General features: G+C 43.2%; 1 protein-coding gene and 1 long non-coding RNA gene across 5 annotated transcripts in view; one reads left to right on the top strand and one right to left on the bottom strand.

The window, feature by feature from the left end:
* Positions 1 to 16,363, bottom strand: part of FRMD4A (FERM domain containing 4A) — a 327,545-nt gene that overhangs the window by 179,274 nt on the left and 131,908 nt on the right. Inside the window, exon 1 of one of the 3 annotated variants that reach the window (XM_015872815.2) lies at positions 8,596 to 8,926. The exons of the other annotated variants lie outside the window; for them this stretch is intronic. Coding sequence (XP_015728301.1) covers positions 8,596 to 8,661 — 66 coding nt within the window. The 5' untranslated portion in view covers positions 8,662 to 8,926. Of the gene's footprint in view, positions 1 to 8,595; positions 8,927 to 16,363 lie in introns of those variants that run through there. 3 annotated transcript variants of the gene reach the window in all.
* On the top strand, positions 1,078 to 3,834 carry LOC107318967. Of its 2 annotated transcripts, XR_001557589.2 has the most exons (3): positions 1,078 to 1,562; positions 1,656 to 1,807; positions 1,895 to 3,834. It is a non-coding gene; the product is annotated as an uncharacterized LOC107318967 (long non-coding RNA). The 2 variants fall into 2 exon arrangements; XR_004305953.1 differs by having other exon boundaries at positions 1,078 to 1,807.

Consider the following 16,363-nt stretch of genomic DNA (forward strand, 5'->3'; position numbering starts at 1 on the left):
AGTAAGAGGAGAACACTGATAACTGCAGCTCCTGACAGTATTTTCTATCCTGGATGATATCCATAGTTTCTATCCATAGCAAATCCAAATTCTTCCTTGGAGTCCCTATAAGGAAACCACTTGTATCTGAGCTCTTCAGCAGCTCCTATTAATCTTAGTGGAATTTTTTCTCACTGTAAGAAATCCTCCTGAGCTTATACTCTGGGGCATGGCAAAGATTTGCAAGACAATAACAACAGGGTAATGCCTCGGGGGTTTCAGTGACTTATGTTTTATTGCACCCAGAATCAAGACTGTAGAGGAAACAGCCACTTTGAGAGTGAAAGATAAGCACTGCTTGTCACTGCAAACCCAGCTTGTCTTAAAATTAACACAAAACAAAATACAGAAAAAACAATCTTGGACATTGTTACAGAGAATGTTATCATGATATATGTACCACTCTAGTCTGGGAAGAAATGTGCAAAAACACAGCCAGTGTGTTCCCTTCCTGTATCAGCTTTTTCCATCAGAGTTGGAAATAACCCAGCAGCCTGCTAAGGTGAGAGGGACTGCTTGTGGTCTCCAGCCACTAAAAGCCACAGGTTTCCTTTGCATGCAGCAAGCCTTCATCACAGCTGGCGGGCACAAAGCCCTTCACACCTCCCCATACCACTGGACAAGAAGTGCTACAGCATGGCATATGTGGGTTCATGAACTCCTGACTCAGATAAGTCCATCTCTGATATGTATTACAACCATAGGATTGTTAAGGTTGGAGTAAACCTCTAAGATCATCTAGTCCAGCTGTCCACCTACCACCAATACTGCACACTAACCGTGTCCTTCAGTGCCACATCTACATGGTTAGTAGATGTAGAAGATCTCCTCTTCCCCTATTGCTTCAGGTGCCGCCTCTGCCCCTCCTGCTCCCCGTGTCCTACACATGGTCCTTACTGGGAAAATGTTCCAGCCTCTGCATCCAGAAGGATGGGCTGCTGGCAAACCCTGGCCAGAAGAACAGCAGCAGAGGGCAAATGAGGCCTCAGCTGGATGGAAGGACATTTCCCCTGAGTTTTGGTGTGCCGGTAGGTCGACTCTTTTCCCACATAACTCAGAGAGAAAGTAATTAATTAGGGAGGGAACTTGCCTGACCCCATTGCCCTTGAGACACGCCCCTGTAAACATCACCAATGGACTGGAGAGGCCGCCTCTGACTTCCAGGGTTTATATAAACAAAAGAAGAGATATTTGGCAACAGCACCACATTCCCACATCTTGCATGTGTAGCGGAGGCTGAATGAGATGTGTAGGATAGCAGTCATGCAGTCAGCTGGGAGATGACTGTTGTATTCTGTAAGGGATCTGGGGTCTTGCAGAGGGGAACGGGTGTCTACTCAGTGAGTTCTCAGTACCAACTACTAAAATGTTAGCGAGTTATTCTTGTGTAATACTCAGTAATGCCAATTTGCTTCAGTTCCTGAAGAAATTAAGGTTTGCTCAGAACGGCATGGAAGGTTCTCAGCCTTGAGCTAATGTAAGCCTTAAACAGGATACGCCACATCTGGACTGTGTCAAACACGGTGAAGATAAATGCCTCTTTGTGCTGTGTAATTTTCTCTCTTTTCAAACTTTATCTTTGTTACACTGTTTTGATTAATCTTAATATATTGCAGGAAAGTGGATGTAAAGGAAGGAGAGAGAGTTATGGTACCTTTAGTACAGAAAGCCACGTTGGTAGCAGAGAGGCCATCACATTCCTTAAGAAAGGAGGGAAATAGAAGACTCCCAAGAGACATTTGGAGGTTTTTAAGCCTTATCAGAACAGGTAAGCAGCCTCTCAGCTGAATTTTCTTTGCAGCTGTATGGAATATAGATGATTTTTCTCCAAGTAAGGACAAAACTGTCTTTGCAGAAAACTGAAGGAGGAACAGCTAACATTGGCAAAGTACAAAAAGAATTTGTTACATTCTGAGCTGCGTAGATCGATGTGAACAGATGAAGAAATGTGATAAGTTTGTCTGCCTTTCTGGATCTCTGTCTTGGGGTCTCTCTGTAATTCTTTTCAGCTTGCAGTTTTTTTTTGCTTCAGCTCTCCGCTGCCTACCAAGTTGCATCAACACCGTACCTCAGTTGTAAGGAGCTTCTGGAGCAACATTTACCTCCTCTGACTTTGGCTGTCTTCATGTGACCTTGTCATCTGCACTTCTTTTGTCATTGGTGAAAAGACATGGGTACCTGCAGGGTTTGAAGTACCAAGCCTACTCCAGCTGCCTACATGAGTCGGAATGGATGATATCTGTAAGTGTCAATGTGTCCTCACTGGCTATAAAATATGCTTGAGAAATGGCCACTCTTGGTCCATCTCTCCCAGTTATTAGACGTAGTGCTGTATTTATTTACTGTGCCTTTACCATTGTCCTTGTTGGCATTCACACACTTTTACTCCCAGCTCATCATTCTCTATTTCTGCATTTTTCAGTGTCGGCAAGGAAGCCTGGACTTCTCCACAAAGCAGTTCTGTTCCAGAAAGACTGAGGGTCAACAGCGTGACCTGACTTACATAAGAGAAGTTAGGAGTTATCTGTAGTTGACTGCACTGTGCACAACACTGTGGCTGTTCTGTTCCAGAACTCTTCATGGCAGCTGTACACTCAGGTCCCTCCATTGGGTTCAAAGAATTCCTCTATGAGCTCATAAAATAGCATATGAATCCAAAGACAACATTTCTGGGTTAGGAAACCCCTGAGTGCAGATAACTGGTAGTTGGAAGATAGTATTTGCCCTGTTATTCCATTGTTCCTTAGGCACCTGATGTTGGCTGCTGCCCAACGCGATGCTGCACTGGTGATTCGCTGGAAAGACCTGTTATGACCATTTTTATGTTCTCATTTTCAAAAGCATCTCTCTGAACAAAACCTCAGGTATAGTTACCTAATGGGATCTCCTTCATCTCTTCTACTTCTAAGAATCCTCAGCTGTGACTGTAGGTTAAGGTATCTGATTCTACTACTCGCTCTACTGGCAATATTCAGGCTTCCTAACTTCTGCAAGTCATATGCTGAGGATAAACTGGAGGATTCTGCTTTTGCTTGAGAGAAATACCTATTATACTGCAGAGGATGGGTTCAGTACTCACAGGTTTTCTTTATTCATGATTTATGACTGCTCCAAGTACAGACTTCCTTCTTGCTCTTTGATTAGCAAGTTCTAGCAGCCGAGCAAAGTCACACAATTTATTGCTGCTATAGAGGTTAATGGATCAATTTACATGTTGATAATGTCTTATTATTGCCTTGGTATTAAAATGAATGTAGCCCAGACACCAGGACTCGGCAGTAACTTCAAGCATGTTTGTTTGATTACAGCAAGGATGCAAAATGCAGCGTGCAGAGTACACTTGGTGGTTAAAACAAATTCATCACAACCAAGTTTTACACCCAACCATCTTTTTACTCCCTGCAAATTACCCTTCTTTTCCCCACATTGCCTGCATTGACCATGAGAATGGCTATTGCTTATCAGTATTGAAGGTGTGAGAAAATAACAAGGTTAATGGTGTGACTGCTGCAAGATAGGACCAGAAATAACACCTATCTGTGCTAGAGTGTGTCAGGAGTAGATGCAAAGGTACCCTTGGCACTGAAAATCTGCATCCTAAACAGTCATAGTCTGAATTATTCAGCTGCTGTGTTGAAGTACTATATTTAGAATGGAATAAATCACCATGTTGGAATTACAAAAGTTAGATTTCTACTCTTTTTTATGCAGAATGGTGCCACTCAATTTTCTTCATGTTCTTTTTGTCCATTTCCCTGTCTGCAAAATGATGAGGAAAAGTGTTGTATCATATCACATCTGCTTTTGTTGCCACTTCTCTGTTATTACTGAAAATCAGGTTACTCAACTGTTCCTCCCTTGACAGTTCACCTTCAGGGGCTGCAATACATGGGCATCACTTCAAATCCTTATGGGAACAAGGTGGCCTTGTTTGCCTTGGAGTGCCAAGGTGTTCATGGAGCCCTGACCCCTTGTGCCACCTTCTGATCAAGGGATCAGTTTTGAAGTCTCACAGGGTAGAGTCCGATACCTGCTCCTTCGGAGACTCATCTTGAGATTGGTCTGGGCACAAGTCTGAGTCAGACCTTATTTCCTGTTCATAATGAGCTGGCAGAAGAAGTATGTGCAGCATCCCAGCCAAAGTACGTGCAGCATCCCAGGTATTTTCCTCTGACATTCTTTGACTAAGTTATGATATTACAAACAGAGATTAAGTTTCATGTCCTTGTTATTTTGCTGCTAACTCTGCCAGGACTTGGCAGTGTGGGAAGGGAGAAGAGCAGCTGTTTCTCAGGGTGATGAAGGAGGCTGGAGCATCACTAATCTGTTGTTTTCTTTCAGCCTTGACTGCAGTATTCACCCAAAGCAAAGTAAGCAAGTCCTCATGAATGTCACTTTTATCGAATAGGCTCCTGAATATTTAAGCACTTGTATGTGTATATGTATATATTTATACATATATTTATTTACTGGGGGAGATGGCTATAAGGGGACAAACTCTCTAGCAGGGTCTCTTGTGATAGGATAAGGGAAAATGATTCCAAACCTAAAAAGGAGATTAGGGTTGGATATATGGAAGAAGTTTTTTACAATAAGGGTGGTGAGGCACTGGCACAGGTTGCCCATAGATTTGATGGATGCTGATCTAGCTGTAGGTGTCCCTGTTCATTACATACCCGAAGACTCTGCTGTGTCTGTCCGCACACAGCTTCCCTACTTTGGCCCCATGTCTCTGCCTGGGTTTGCAGAGGCAGCCAAGTCCCACCTCACTCAGCAGCTTGGTGGCAGCCTGCTGGTGATGACAGCTAATTAAGAAATGTCATGTCAGAGGCTTCCCTTTTATCTTGTCTCATAGAAACCAGAAAAGCTCTCCAACACTTTTTGATACTGGGGGGAAAGGAAGCATTAGTGTATCAACTGCAGCTTTTCTGATAGCAAGCTGACAATGTGGTGAGTACAGGATGTCCTGGAAGGATGTGGCAGCTCATGCCATGGGGATGCAAATCTTTACACAAGCACATACGCACACATAGGGCTGAATTCACTCCAGATGAGTTTTCGCAGGACCAACTAACTAAAATCCTTGTCAAGTGAAAAACTGGCCAAACCCTATAGTCTTCAGTCAATATTCCTGCTAAAGACAAATGGTATCAAGGTAGGTTAGCTTAAGTCGCAGAAGGATTTTTTCTTTAGAAACAAATGGTTTCTTCTCATCTGTTGTTTCCTGTAGCCTTTCTCTCTTTACTCTGTTACAGTGGGCTTGCTGGTTTGGTACAAGATGTTAAATCAGGTGTTTGCTGATCTGGGAGTCGATTACTGGTCCTGCAGTCCAACATACATTAAAACTAGGTTTCTTCAAAGGAAAAAAAAAGACAAGACAAGGCTCCACAGACCACAGATTCCCACTTTTATAAGTAATTGAATGGTTTGGAGCAATGGAAAGCACCAAAGACTTGGAAAGAGGAACATTACCATGACAGATCACACATTCAGCAATAAACCTGACACAGATGAAGGTACATGGGCTAGAACAACCTTTGAGATCATTCCCAGGAGGGTCCTGTCACCTGGCAGCCTACCTGCTTGTAGCCTGTTCAACCCTGTTGGTCTGCCCCCATTCTCTTAACCCAAATATCAGTCTTACTCGTAATGGCAAAATCCTTGGTAATGAGTTAACAACCTCCGACAGACATGGTGACTAGAATGATCCATAACAGACAGGGCTTTATATTTTGCCCTTCCTTCATACTGAGTTGTAGATATTATTTTAGCATCATTCAATGGGCAGGTGGTTTAAGATGAAACATTGCCACAAGGCAAGGCAGTGTATGAGTAAAGCCTGAAAATCATGCCTGACAGAATGATCCCCCATTTGGGATATTAGTTCTCACTTATCCAGAATTCTTTCTGCTTTAGTTCTTAGGGAGTAGATAGATTTTAGAAGAATCCAGCCAGTGGAAAACTTGATTGCTCATCAGGGAATAGTTATTTCTTTGATTTGCTGTAGACTGGATTAGATTCACAGCCCTGATAGTGAGCCATGGAGCCCAGATGAGCTATCACAGCTGAACGTTAAAGCATCAGTCTCTGCAGAGGAAGAAGAGGGATGAGGAAGCACAGAGCCCACACTGTGGCTCTGTGTCCCTGCACAATGCTGTACAGACACCCAGCTCTTCCAGAGCCAGCTGGGGGTCTGACACAGCATGGCACTGCATGATGCATGGCACACACATGTCCCTTCATAGCAGTTTTAGCCGTGACTGCAATGTCCCAGCTGGGGAAGTGTCATTGGGTTTCTGGAATTATACGTTTGAGAGACTAGCTCAAAACAACCTGAGAAAAAAGGCATTCATTTCATAGACTGAGGCCACTTGCAGCTGTGAAGACTTTTAGCCTTTCAGCTTCTAAAGGGGGGATACAGCAAAGACAGAAACAGACTCTTCAGCAGGGTAGGCCAAAGGGAAATGGTTTCAAACTAAAAGATGGGAGTCTGAGATTGGATATGAGAAAAAAGTTTGTTACCGTAAGAGTACTGAAACACTGGCACGGGTTGCCCCAAGAGGTGGCAGATGTCCCATCCCTGCAGACACTCAAAGCCAGGCTGGTCTGGGCACTGAGCATCTGATCTAACTGTTGGCATCCTTGTTCATTGCAAGGGAGATGGACTAGATGATCTTTAAAAGTCCCCTCCTGACTACTGTCCTATTTCATGATTTAGCCCATATCTTATTTTTTCTATTGTACCTTCATTACAAGAAAAAAACAAACTAAACTAAAAATCCCCACCAGAAGAAAGACTCTTGGGTGGAAGTAAGACATGGAAATAAGAATGGACAAAGACTAGACATAGATCTGATACTGTGTGCATGATGGGACATAACAAGCCAGAGAAGGAATGATTCCCTATGACTTCCTTGGTGGCTCCCAGCAGAGCAGGAGGCTTTTCCAGCCCTTCAAACACAACCATATGCGTGTAGGAATGCAGCTTTGGCTCACAATGGCCTCAGACAACTCAGACATCCCTAGGTTTCTAAACCCTGGCAGTCTCTCAGATACTGACTGGAGTGATGAAATCCCTTTAACCACCCACTGTTTGGTGGCACCTGCCCCAAGGAGGAGGGGGCTTTTGGTCTCCTCAGCTTCAAGCACCCAGCTTGACAAAGTGATGCCAGGCTACAAATAGCACAAGAGGCCTCATGGTGCCAAGCTTATTCTGAAAGCAACTGCAGTAGCCCAAAGGAAGACCCATCCACTTCCCACACACAATAACTTTCACAGTGTGCTGCTGCCACGAGGTGCAGACATTGCAGCTTTTCTTGCCACAGAGCCTGACACTCTAGTTTTTCTGTAAACAGGGGTTTATACCAGCTTTTTCTCTAGAGTGCATGGTGTCCACAGATGGGGAGAGCAGCTGAATGCACAAAGGTAATAGGTTTCTGCTGTATTCATATCTTACTGCCCTGAGAGCATTTTAGTATTTCATCCTCAACAAAGAGGCTTTGACAGTCCCCAGGTGTTTCCCCTACTCCCATCTCAGCAACCTGTAGGAAAGGGGATAGAGCACCTCCCAAAGGGCTGTGTGGGGACAGCAGCATAGAGCAGCCTGTATCCCTACCTTCCCCAGCACAGATGGGCACCTCTGTACCAGCACCACAGGCTGCAAAGCTTCCAAGCTCTCCAGCTCTTTGCTTTTGCGTTTGATGCCTGAGATTCCTCATCAGTAGACCTTGAAATCTGAAGCGTTTCATTTAAAGGATGATTAAACGAGCTCTGTTGAAAATTCAGAATGTCACTTGCCGTCTTATAATAGCTCAAATTAACTAAATGTGTAGAATACCTTGGAATGACCTTTTCTGAAAGAGATAAATTGCCTGATGAGCCCCTCATCATCGTCTTTCTCCCACAAAACCCCCAAAAGTTCCCAAACACAGCTGTCTCTGGCTATGGCAAAGAACGCCAGGCTGTGTCTGAAAAATCAGGAGTCTGTTTTGAAATGTTTCAGAAATCTTAAGGAACTTCCTTAATGATTGCAAAGAAGCAATTCCAGATTAGCAATACTTTAAAGCATGTGACATAGCCAGGAGGAACAACCTTTGTGTTTTGAAAACACTTATTGTGCTCGTTCCTTCATCTCTAACTAACCCAAAACTCAGACTACTAAAAAACCATAACCTCACTGCTATCAAAATCCTCAAGCCAGACACTTGATGCTAAGCAATTACACATCTTAACACTTCTGTCAGTGCACTCCTTTTGTTTCTCCAACTGTTCTGACCCAAACTCTCCCCCTTTACACATGCTTCACCAACACTGCAGGTGATATACAAAACCAGAGCAAAGCATATCCTGCCCTGAATTCATGCTATTCCAGTTTACATGTTGATACTTGCAGTCAAGGCTTTGCTGTACCACAAGTCTTCTAGCGCTGCATCCATTGCTAATCAGGAGATGTGAAGGAATTAAGCCAATGCAACCTTAGCACACACCATTAACTTTGTATACTGCCTTCTGGGTTGCTAGCATCCTGCTTTAAATAGGAAATTGTAGCTTACTTACGAACACATCCATTAGTAGGTGCTCCAGCGTCACTTCAATATCCTCTAATTTAGCTGCTAAAGTCATTGTGAAGTCAGAAAAGAGCCCTCAGGAGTCCCAGTCCAAGCTGTGTGTGGCCACAGCTAATTCTTAAGCTGCAGCAAATGAGTTTCGCACAGATAAAGAAAACCCGAGCAATCAAAACACAGCATCTGAGTGCAGATGATGCCTGGACTCAGTGCCGGCTGTCAGTCCTGCTTGCGGGACTGAGGATTATTCCATGTGTGCAAAATGGAAGCAGAAGCTGCAGTGTGTGTGCTGCTTCCTTTTCAGAGCTTCACAGTCAGAAACATGGAGTTATATCTGGGAAACCACAACAGAGGGAGGGAGAGACACACAGAGGGAGAGAGAGGGGAGGAATGGAATAAACCGCTTTTGACGATGACTGATATTTATAGGACTACTTGTTTTTGACTCCAGTCCATTTCTCTGTTCATTTCTGACCTTTCACAAATGGCTCGGCACACTGGAGTGTATTGTAGAGAGGGGGCAGCAGGTCCCGCAGAAGTTGGCTGTGACCAGCACTGGGCCAATTCACACAAGCGCATCATCAATGGCTCTTTGTCAGAGCATATCAGGCTCTGCTCTGTAGCAAGTGACAGGGGAGAGCACAGACGTGTAAAAAACAAGGAAACAAAAGTTGTTTGGATGCTAATTTTTTTTTTTTTTCCTTAAGGGTATTAATAGATTCCTTTACCCACTCCCCAAGGCGTCAGCTACAGTAAGTGCTGGGTGACTGCTGGGGTTGCGTACAAAGGGGAATAACCTCACATAATCCTACAGGGTTGGACCCCATGGACTCCCTGGCACCCCTCTGAGACATCTTCGCACTGGTCAGCCCCTCAGCTCTGCAGCATCCCCATAGAGGTTGCCGAGCTCTTCTCAGGGCAAGACCCTTCCTTTTATACATTTGTGGAAAATTTAAAGCCTTATCCTATGTATTTAGTTGTCTTGCACACATCTGCTCCTACTTAAGTCACTGGAGGAAAGGTGACATTGCTGTTTGCTGAGCATTTCTCGGCTGCAGCTCTCATTGTACGTGGAGTAGCAGTAAAGTATGGATGGATCTGGATCCCATCGAAGCTAAATCCAGTGGAAATGCTTCAAGGATTTTCATTAATGATGGCTTACAACCAAATAGAACAGAAACCAAGGCAAAAACAAGACAAATACTGGAGGACTTGCTATGGTAAGAAGTGGCACTGAAGTCTCCTAGGATCCTAGACAGGGCCAGCTTCACCAAAGTACCTTCCATGGTATCTGCTTTACTCTGCCAAAGTCTTTTGTATTTGTATAATAAGTACTTGCAGTATGAAATTTCAGAGTGAAATTGTGCGTGTGATGGATTCCAGACACCAGGAAAGAAATCCAAACAACCCACAGAAGGCTGCCCTACAGAATTCAGAAACTGAAGATGAGTATTATTTACAAAGGTGTTAGACGGATGGAGTTGGTGGAGCTTAGGGGGACCTCAAGTCATAAATTCTAACTAAATGTCCTTAGAGTTATAGCTGAAATTACATTTTCAAACATCCAGCATCAGCATCTGAACAGTAGCTGTCTTTGATGGCAGAGTTTTACTAGACAACAACGTGACAGACCATTTGGGACAGGATATGATGGATAGTTCCAATAGCAAAGAAGAGCATGTAATTCATTTTCTGGGTAGACCAGCTTTCATCTACACAAGGCCCTGCATCAGATAATAGGTTGGTTGCTCCAGAAATAAACCTGGTACAGAATATGTGCTTGCTGCAGAGCAAGACAGTTCATCATGCACATGCCACCCTTTCATTAAAGATTTGACAAAGTGTCTGTGCTCACCAGTTGGAGCAGAGGGTTGTCTTAATGAGCATGAGATATGTTGGATGGGTGTAACACTGGAGGTGGTCAAAACTCAGGGAACCGTAATCAGAGAGTCATAGAATCATTAAAGTTGGAAAGACCAATAAGGTCATCTAGTCTAACCACCAGAAGAAGACCTGACTGCTGGTGAACTTTCATCTCCTCCGACTCATGGAAATTCAGCTATCCTAGGAAGCATCTACAGCTTACACAAAAACCTGCTGGGTGTAAGAACAGTTGGCTGTAATTTAGCAATTCTCCCATCTCTGCCCCACAGCAAGCAGTGCTCAAGCTGCGTAAATATGAGTTAACAGAGGTCCACTAGGACTTAATTATGCATTTATCTGGCCCTAACTGACACTACTGTCCAACCAGTCTGATCACAACAAGAACTGTACTGGAACTGAGGAGTGAGCGATCACTTCTTCCCTTTACACACCCAGCATTGATTGCACAAAGGCTGTGTGTTAAACGCTGAAGTATGAGATTAAATATCTTTTTCTATGGGAACTCTCTGGGCAATAACTCAGAGTGGCCACGTCACTTGTTCCCTTGACTATCCCTGTATCTGTATTGCATTGGTCACAGAGATAAACAGGAGACATCTTCCAGGGTCAGAACACTGTGTGCACATGACAGATTCTTTGATACCAACACAGGCTCATTTTTCTCCTCACAAAGATGAATTTTAATATTTCAAAACCAATGGAGAAGATAGTGTCAGGCACAAGAAAACATCTTTGGAGGATACATAATGGCTTCCCTGATTGCCAATCTAGAAACGCTTGGCCCTAAAGGCAGCACTGGTGATGACAAGGAGGTAGAAGGGTTTGCAGATTCTTGTCCAGATTAAGATTTAAATGGCCTGTGATTCCCATTATCATACAAGTAAATATCAGACAGATGATTCTCTCTGAGACATACCAGCTCTTAAGCTCTTCCACTCTTAATATTCAGCATAGCAATTCTTTTGCTGATGAGTATTAACTGTCTTTAGAGATGGTCAGAAAATGTGTAGAAGATGAGAAAAAAAGGGATGCTACTCCTCATTCTCATGGATAGCACAAATGAGAACTGGGTCTAAACAGAATGTTTTCACATATAACAAGGATCAGGGACATCTGAATCTATGCTGTTGACTCTCTTCCAACTCTCATTTTAACCTGGCTTACCCCACATGACCTCTCTTATGGAAACAGCCACCAAAATACAATAAACTGAATTTAGCTGAGCTCTCCAGGGATTATTCCTAAACCCTCTGTGCATGCGTGCATGTGTATTATAGGCACACAAAAATGAGATTGTGTGTAATAGTGAGAAGCTCTGACTTAGTCAACTCTTTAATGCAGTAAACCCAAACAGTTTATTAGATAAATCATTATTTCCATCTTTGCTAATTCCTGAGAATTTATTATGTTGCCCTTTGCAAGAATGAGACCTCTTCTATTTAAAGCAGAGTATCCATCTGACAACACATCAGTGTATTTCTGCAGAACAGGATGTTCTTCTCCACCCACATTTTTCTCCTCACTTCCTTCCTAGTTTTCTTCTGCCTTTTGGGAATAAGATACCAGAAAAGAGCTGAAAAACGAAGGCTTTTGGAATATTTTTGCTAAAATGAGATTTTTTTTTCAAAAGTCTTTCAGAATTTTTTCAAAGATGAAATGTTATTCAGGGACACACTGGGGTCCAGAATTGTTTTCCTAGGACAATTTCAGGGATGGTGTAGTTGGTTGGTAGGAAGAAGTCATAGTCTTTCAGAGCAAATAGGAGTGATATGCAATGGAAAGTCAGACACAGGCAGGCAAACCATGTTTCTAACTGAAAAGTAAAGAACTTTTTTGAACTCTGCTGTAAATAATCAAGTTTGAAAAAGTCATTTTGGGCTACTACACTTTTCTTTCTCCCCCCCTGTGTTCTCTTCTGTTCAGATCAAATAATATATCTGATGCAACAAAGCATGAATCTATTCTTTCTGGGAATGGTGAAGGCAGAGGTCTTGTCCTCTTGGTAAACTTGGAAGACACAGAAACATCAAACTTCTGAAAACCTCCTTCCAGCTTCATCTTTCCTCCCACACAAAACCCTGGGCATAGGAATGCATCCACCTGATCCTCCAGGTGGACTGCAGTAATTCTCTGGCTCTGTAGCTGATGGTGAATCATAGTATCTTCCAGCTGGCCAAGAGTGCCACCACCTGCCTTCATCATGGTTCAGGGAGCTGTAAGTCAACCTCAACATCCTTCAGTAATTTTCAGTGTCAGCTGAAGATCTGGGTAATAATTTTTGCAAGGAATGTGTTAACTTAATGCTGCACCAAGGGCTAAAAATCAGCTTCTGGTCCAACCTCAAAGCCATGTCCAGGGTGAAATGCAACGAATTCATGTAAAGAAGGAATCTAGCTCTGACTATAATGGTTGGACTAGGTGATATGATGGTCAGACTAGATGATCTTAGTGGTCTGACCTTACTGATTCTTTGATTTATCACTCACTATCTCCAGAAGAGGATTCCTGTGATCCTCAAAACTGTGCAATTAAGACACCAAGGACATGTCCTTTTGTGTTTTTGCAGGCATCTGAGATGGAATACACGCTTCTTTATCTGAGCAATGAGGGAGCACAGTTTTCAGGTGATACGATGATATTCAAGGACAAAGGCCTGCAGCAAGGCATGATGAGTCTAAGCGAATGAGCAATAAGGCAGCAAATTAAATTTAATGTAGCCAAACTTGAAGTAATGTTCTTGGCAGGAAAAATGTACTGAACTTCACGTATAAAATTATGGGTTCTGGGCTCACTCAGGAGAAAGATATTGAGATTATAGTAGTTCTATGAAATGTCAGTTCATTGCTCAGTAGTGGTGGAATAAGCAAATTAAATATTAACAGTTACCAAGGGGCAAACAGAAGAGGGAATTTTATCATGCCACTGAATAAAACCAGTGTTCACTCACATCTTGAAGAGTATCTACTGATCCCTTTACTCCAGAAATAACACAGTGTTGATAGCGAGAACTCAAGGAAGGGTAATAACCATAATTGAAAGTTAAAAAGAAAAAAGAAAAAAAGAAGTCCATATAGAGAAGTTACTAAGTAAGTAAGATGAACTTTGGTCTGGGAAAACAGAGATACTTGAAGGATAACTGAAGGAGATCTACAGAATGATGGTGAGTGAGGTTCAACATGAGCAAGTGCAGAGTCTTGCAACTGAAACTCTTCTTTAAAAAGTTCTCCATAAATACCTTTGATCCCAGGAATACAGCAGTGATGCAGATTCCATGATGATGCCAGATATTTAGATATTACTGACAGACTTGCATGGAAGGTCTATGCATGCTCAAGTGGTAGAAGTGGTGGTAACTGGTTGCTGATTAATAGCTTAAGCAACTTACAATTGTGACCTACTGACCAAGAGCTGCTTGTCTCTCTTGTAGCACGTATGGTATTTTAAAAATAAATTATTTCTAAAGAGAGATTTATGCACCTTTATTTCCCTTTATAAGTCTTCTCTTTTTCCTAAAGGGATGGAACTCCATGGAGAGGAATGTACCTTGACTTGTAGCAGTACTGATTCTGTCCATCCTCTCACTCTTAATGGGATGGAGAAGTTATTTCTTGCAGCGGACAGCTTTGCCAGGCCAGGGCTGGCCAGCACCATCAGATGAAGAATGAGTGTGGGAGTCCCATTCCTGACCTCCTGCCTGCAGTGGGATTGACATAACTCCATAACACAGGAAAAATGCCTCTTCCACATGACAACAAGATAAACGTTTTGATAAGAAAGTCCCCAGATGGGAAACACCAGCAGCCCTGAGGTATTAAAAAGAAAGGAAAAGATGACTGTAGTCAAGCTGCCCTGGCAGGTTTAGCATCAAGACTCACTCCAACCCATTTACAGCCTTGAGCATGGATGTATATGTTTGTTTTATGAAGCAAGCTTAGTGTCAGTGAGATGGAGTCTGCCTCTGAAGAGTCCCAGGTGCCGTGCAGTGCTCAGCTTTCGTGTTTAAAAATCACAGCTATAATTTCTGTTTTATTGTTGGTGTATTCAACCAGCATCCCATCTCCTTCCTGGGCATGGCTGCTGCTCTCTGTTTTTACTGTCCCCTTCACATTGCTCTCTCCTCTTTGGGTGGTCCTGCTTTCCCTGGAGGCCCACTTTAGCAGAAGTGTAGCAAAGAAGACATTGTTTTGCTTTCATGATCTGAGAGCCCTGAAAGCCATCCTTTGGCTGGAAGGCATCTGTCTCCTGCCCTTCTCACATCCACTCTCATTTGAAGGCTACTTTTGGGAAGAGAAGGGAAACCTCAGCTTTTCTCTCCGACTTCCCCCAGGGACAAACAAGGCACTGAAGATGGATGACGGTGGTGTCCTTTTATCTTCTACAATTACAAGCTGTGCGAGTGGTACTCATATGGGTCGGGGTTGTGTAAGCCATAGAAATAGGGCTGTGGCCAAAGAGAATGTGGAGAAATGAAGACTCCCATACATACTCAAATCTGTCTCCAGGCCAGCAATGTATGCAACACAATTCATGTAAAACACGAAGAAAATGTCTTCTTTTCTGATTGTACTTATCTCAGCCTCATCGTTCAATGTCCCAATGGATTTTGCCCATAGAGATTGTGGATGCCCCATCTCTGGAGATGTTCAGGGCCAGACTGGAAAACCTAATCTAACACTTGATCTACTGGTTGGAAACCCTGCCCATGGCAGAGAGATTGGAACTGATCTTTGAGGTTCTTTCTGACTCAAGCCATTCTGTGATTCTAGAATCTGCCTTCACTTCACTAAAGCATCACCCATTTGTCTTTGGGCCCTTCCATTTCTGAAGGTGACCTGCTGGGTAAGGCTTCCACAATGATGCCAGTTTCTTAGGAGATTGCTGTGCTATGCATGTGGCCAGAGATGTCCAGATGCCACTGAGTCACAAGATACCATTATTCAGCTTGCTGGGATCCCACTTCAAGTTCTCTCCTTGATGCAGCAAATCAGCTGCATTATTAAAATGATTAAAAATAGACTGAGCTCACTCGAGCCTGCATCTATAATGGATCAATTGCTTTTTATACATTTTTGTCTCCCTACAGTGCTGCTTTGTCTTGTCACTTGCACTCGTTTGGGTGAGATCTTGAAATAATAGGCACATTCAAGAGATATAAATATAGCTGTTTATTGCCTTAAAATGGGTCTGCAGACAGATCGCAGCCCTGGCTTCAGGTACTTGGCAGTTAAATCTTCTCCCTCTGTCCTCTCTTTCACAGACCTGGATCACATGCTGGACTTTGCATCTTGCTTTATCTTAAGATATAGGCTGTATATCTGCTGCATAAAATTTAGTGCCTTCTAGGCCACTGACTTAATCAGTCTTTGGTGTTAGCTTGGATTTGATTCCAGTATGAAATAGTACAGAGTTAACATTGAAAAGCAGCAGTACAATGAAATAAAAATAAATGTGCTGCATTGTGCAGCTTAACAGGGTGTTAATTTCTTCAGAGCGCATAAATAGGAGGCACAGAGCACATCTGTTTGCTGGCATTGCATTGGGGAAGGGGAAATTTGGAGTTTTGTAACAGGGACAGGCTGAACTTTGTTCCATGTTTTGCAGTGCTTCACAAAGTCTCCTCTGTAGAAAAGCCAGTTAATTACAAACGATATTTACAGTCCCCTTGTGATGCATGCCCATATTTCTGCTGTTAGGATTTCTTCAAAACCTGGCACCACATGAGGCCTTGGGCCCCAGTGAATTATTGTGGTTGGGTTGGAAGGGACCTTAAAGCTCATCCAATTCCCATCACTTGCTGTGGGTTGCTTGCCACCCACCAGCTTAGGCTGCCCAGGGCCTCACCCAACCTGGCCTTGAGCACCTCCAGGAATGGGGCA

Source organism: Coturnix japonica, chromosome 1 (genome assembly GCF_001577835.2).
Source record: "Coturnix japonica isolate 7356 chromosome 1, Coturnix japonica 2.1, whole genome shotgun sequence".
In the NCBI taxonomy this organism is placed as follows: domain Eukaryota; kingdom Metazoa; phylum Chordata; class Aves; order Galliformes; family Phasianidae; genus Coturnix; species Coturnix japonica.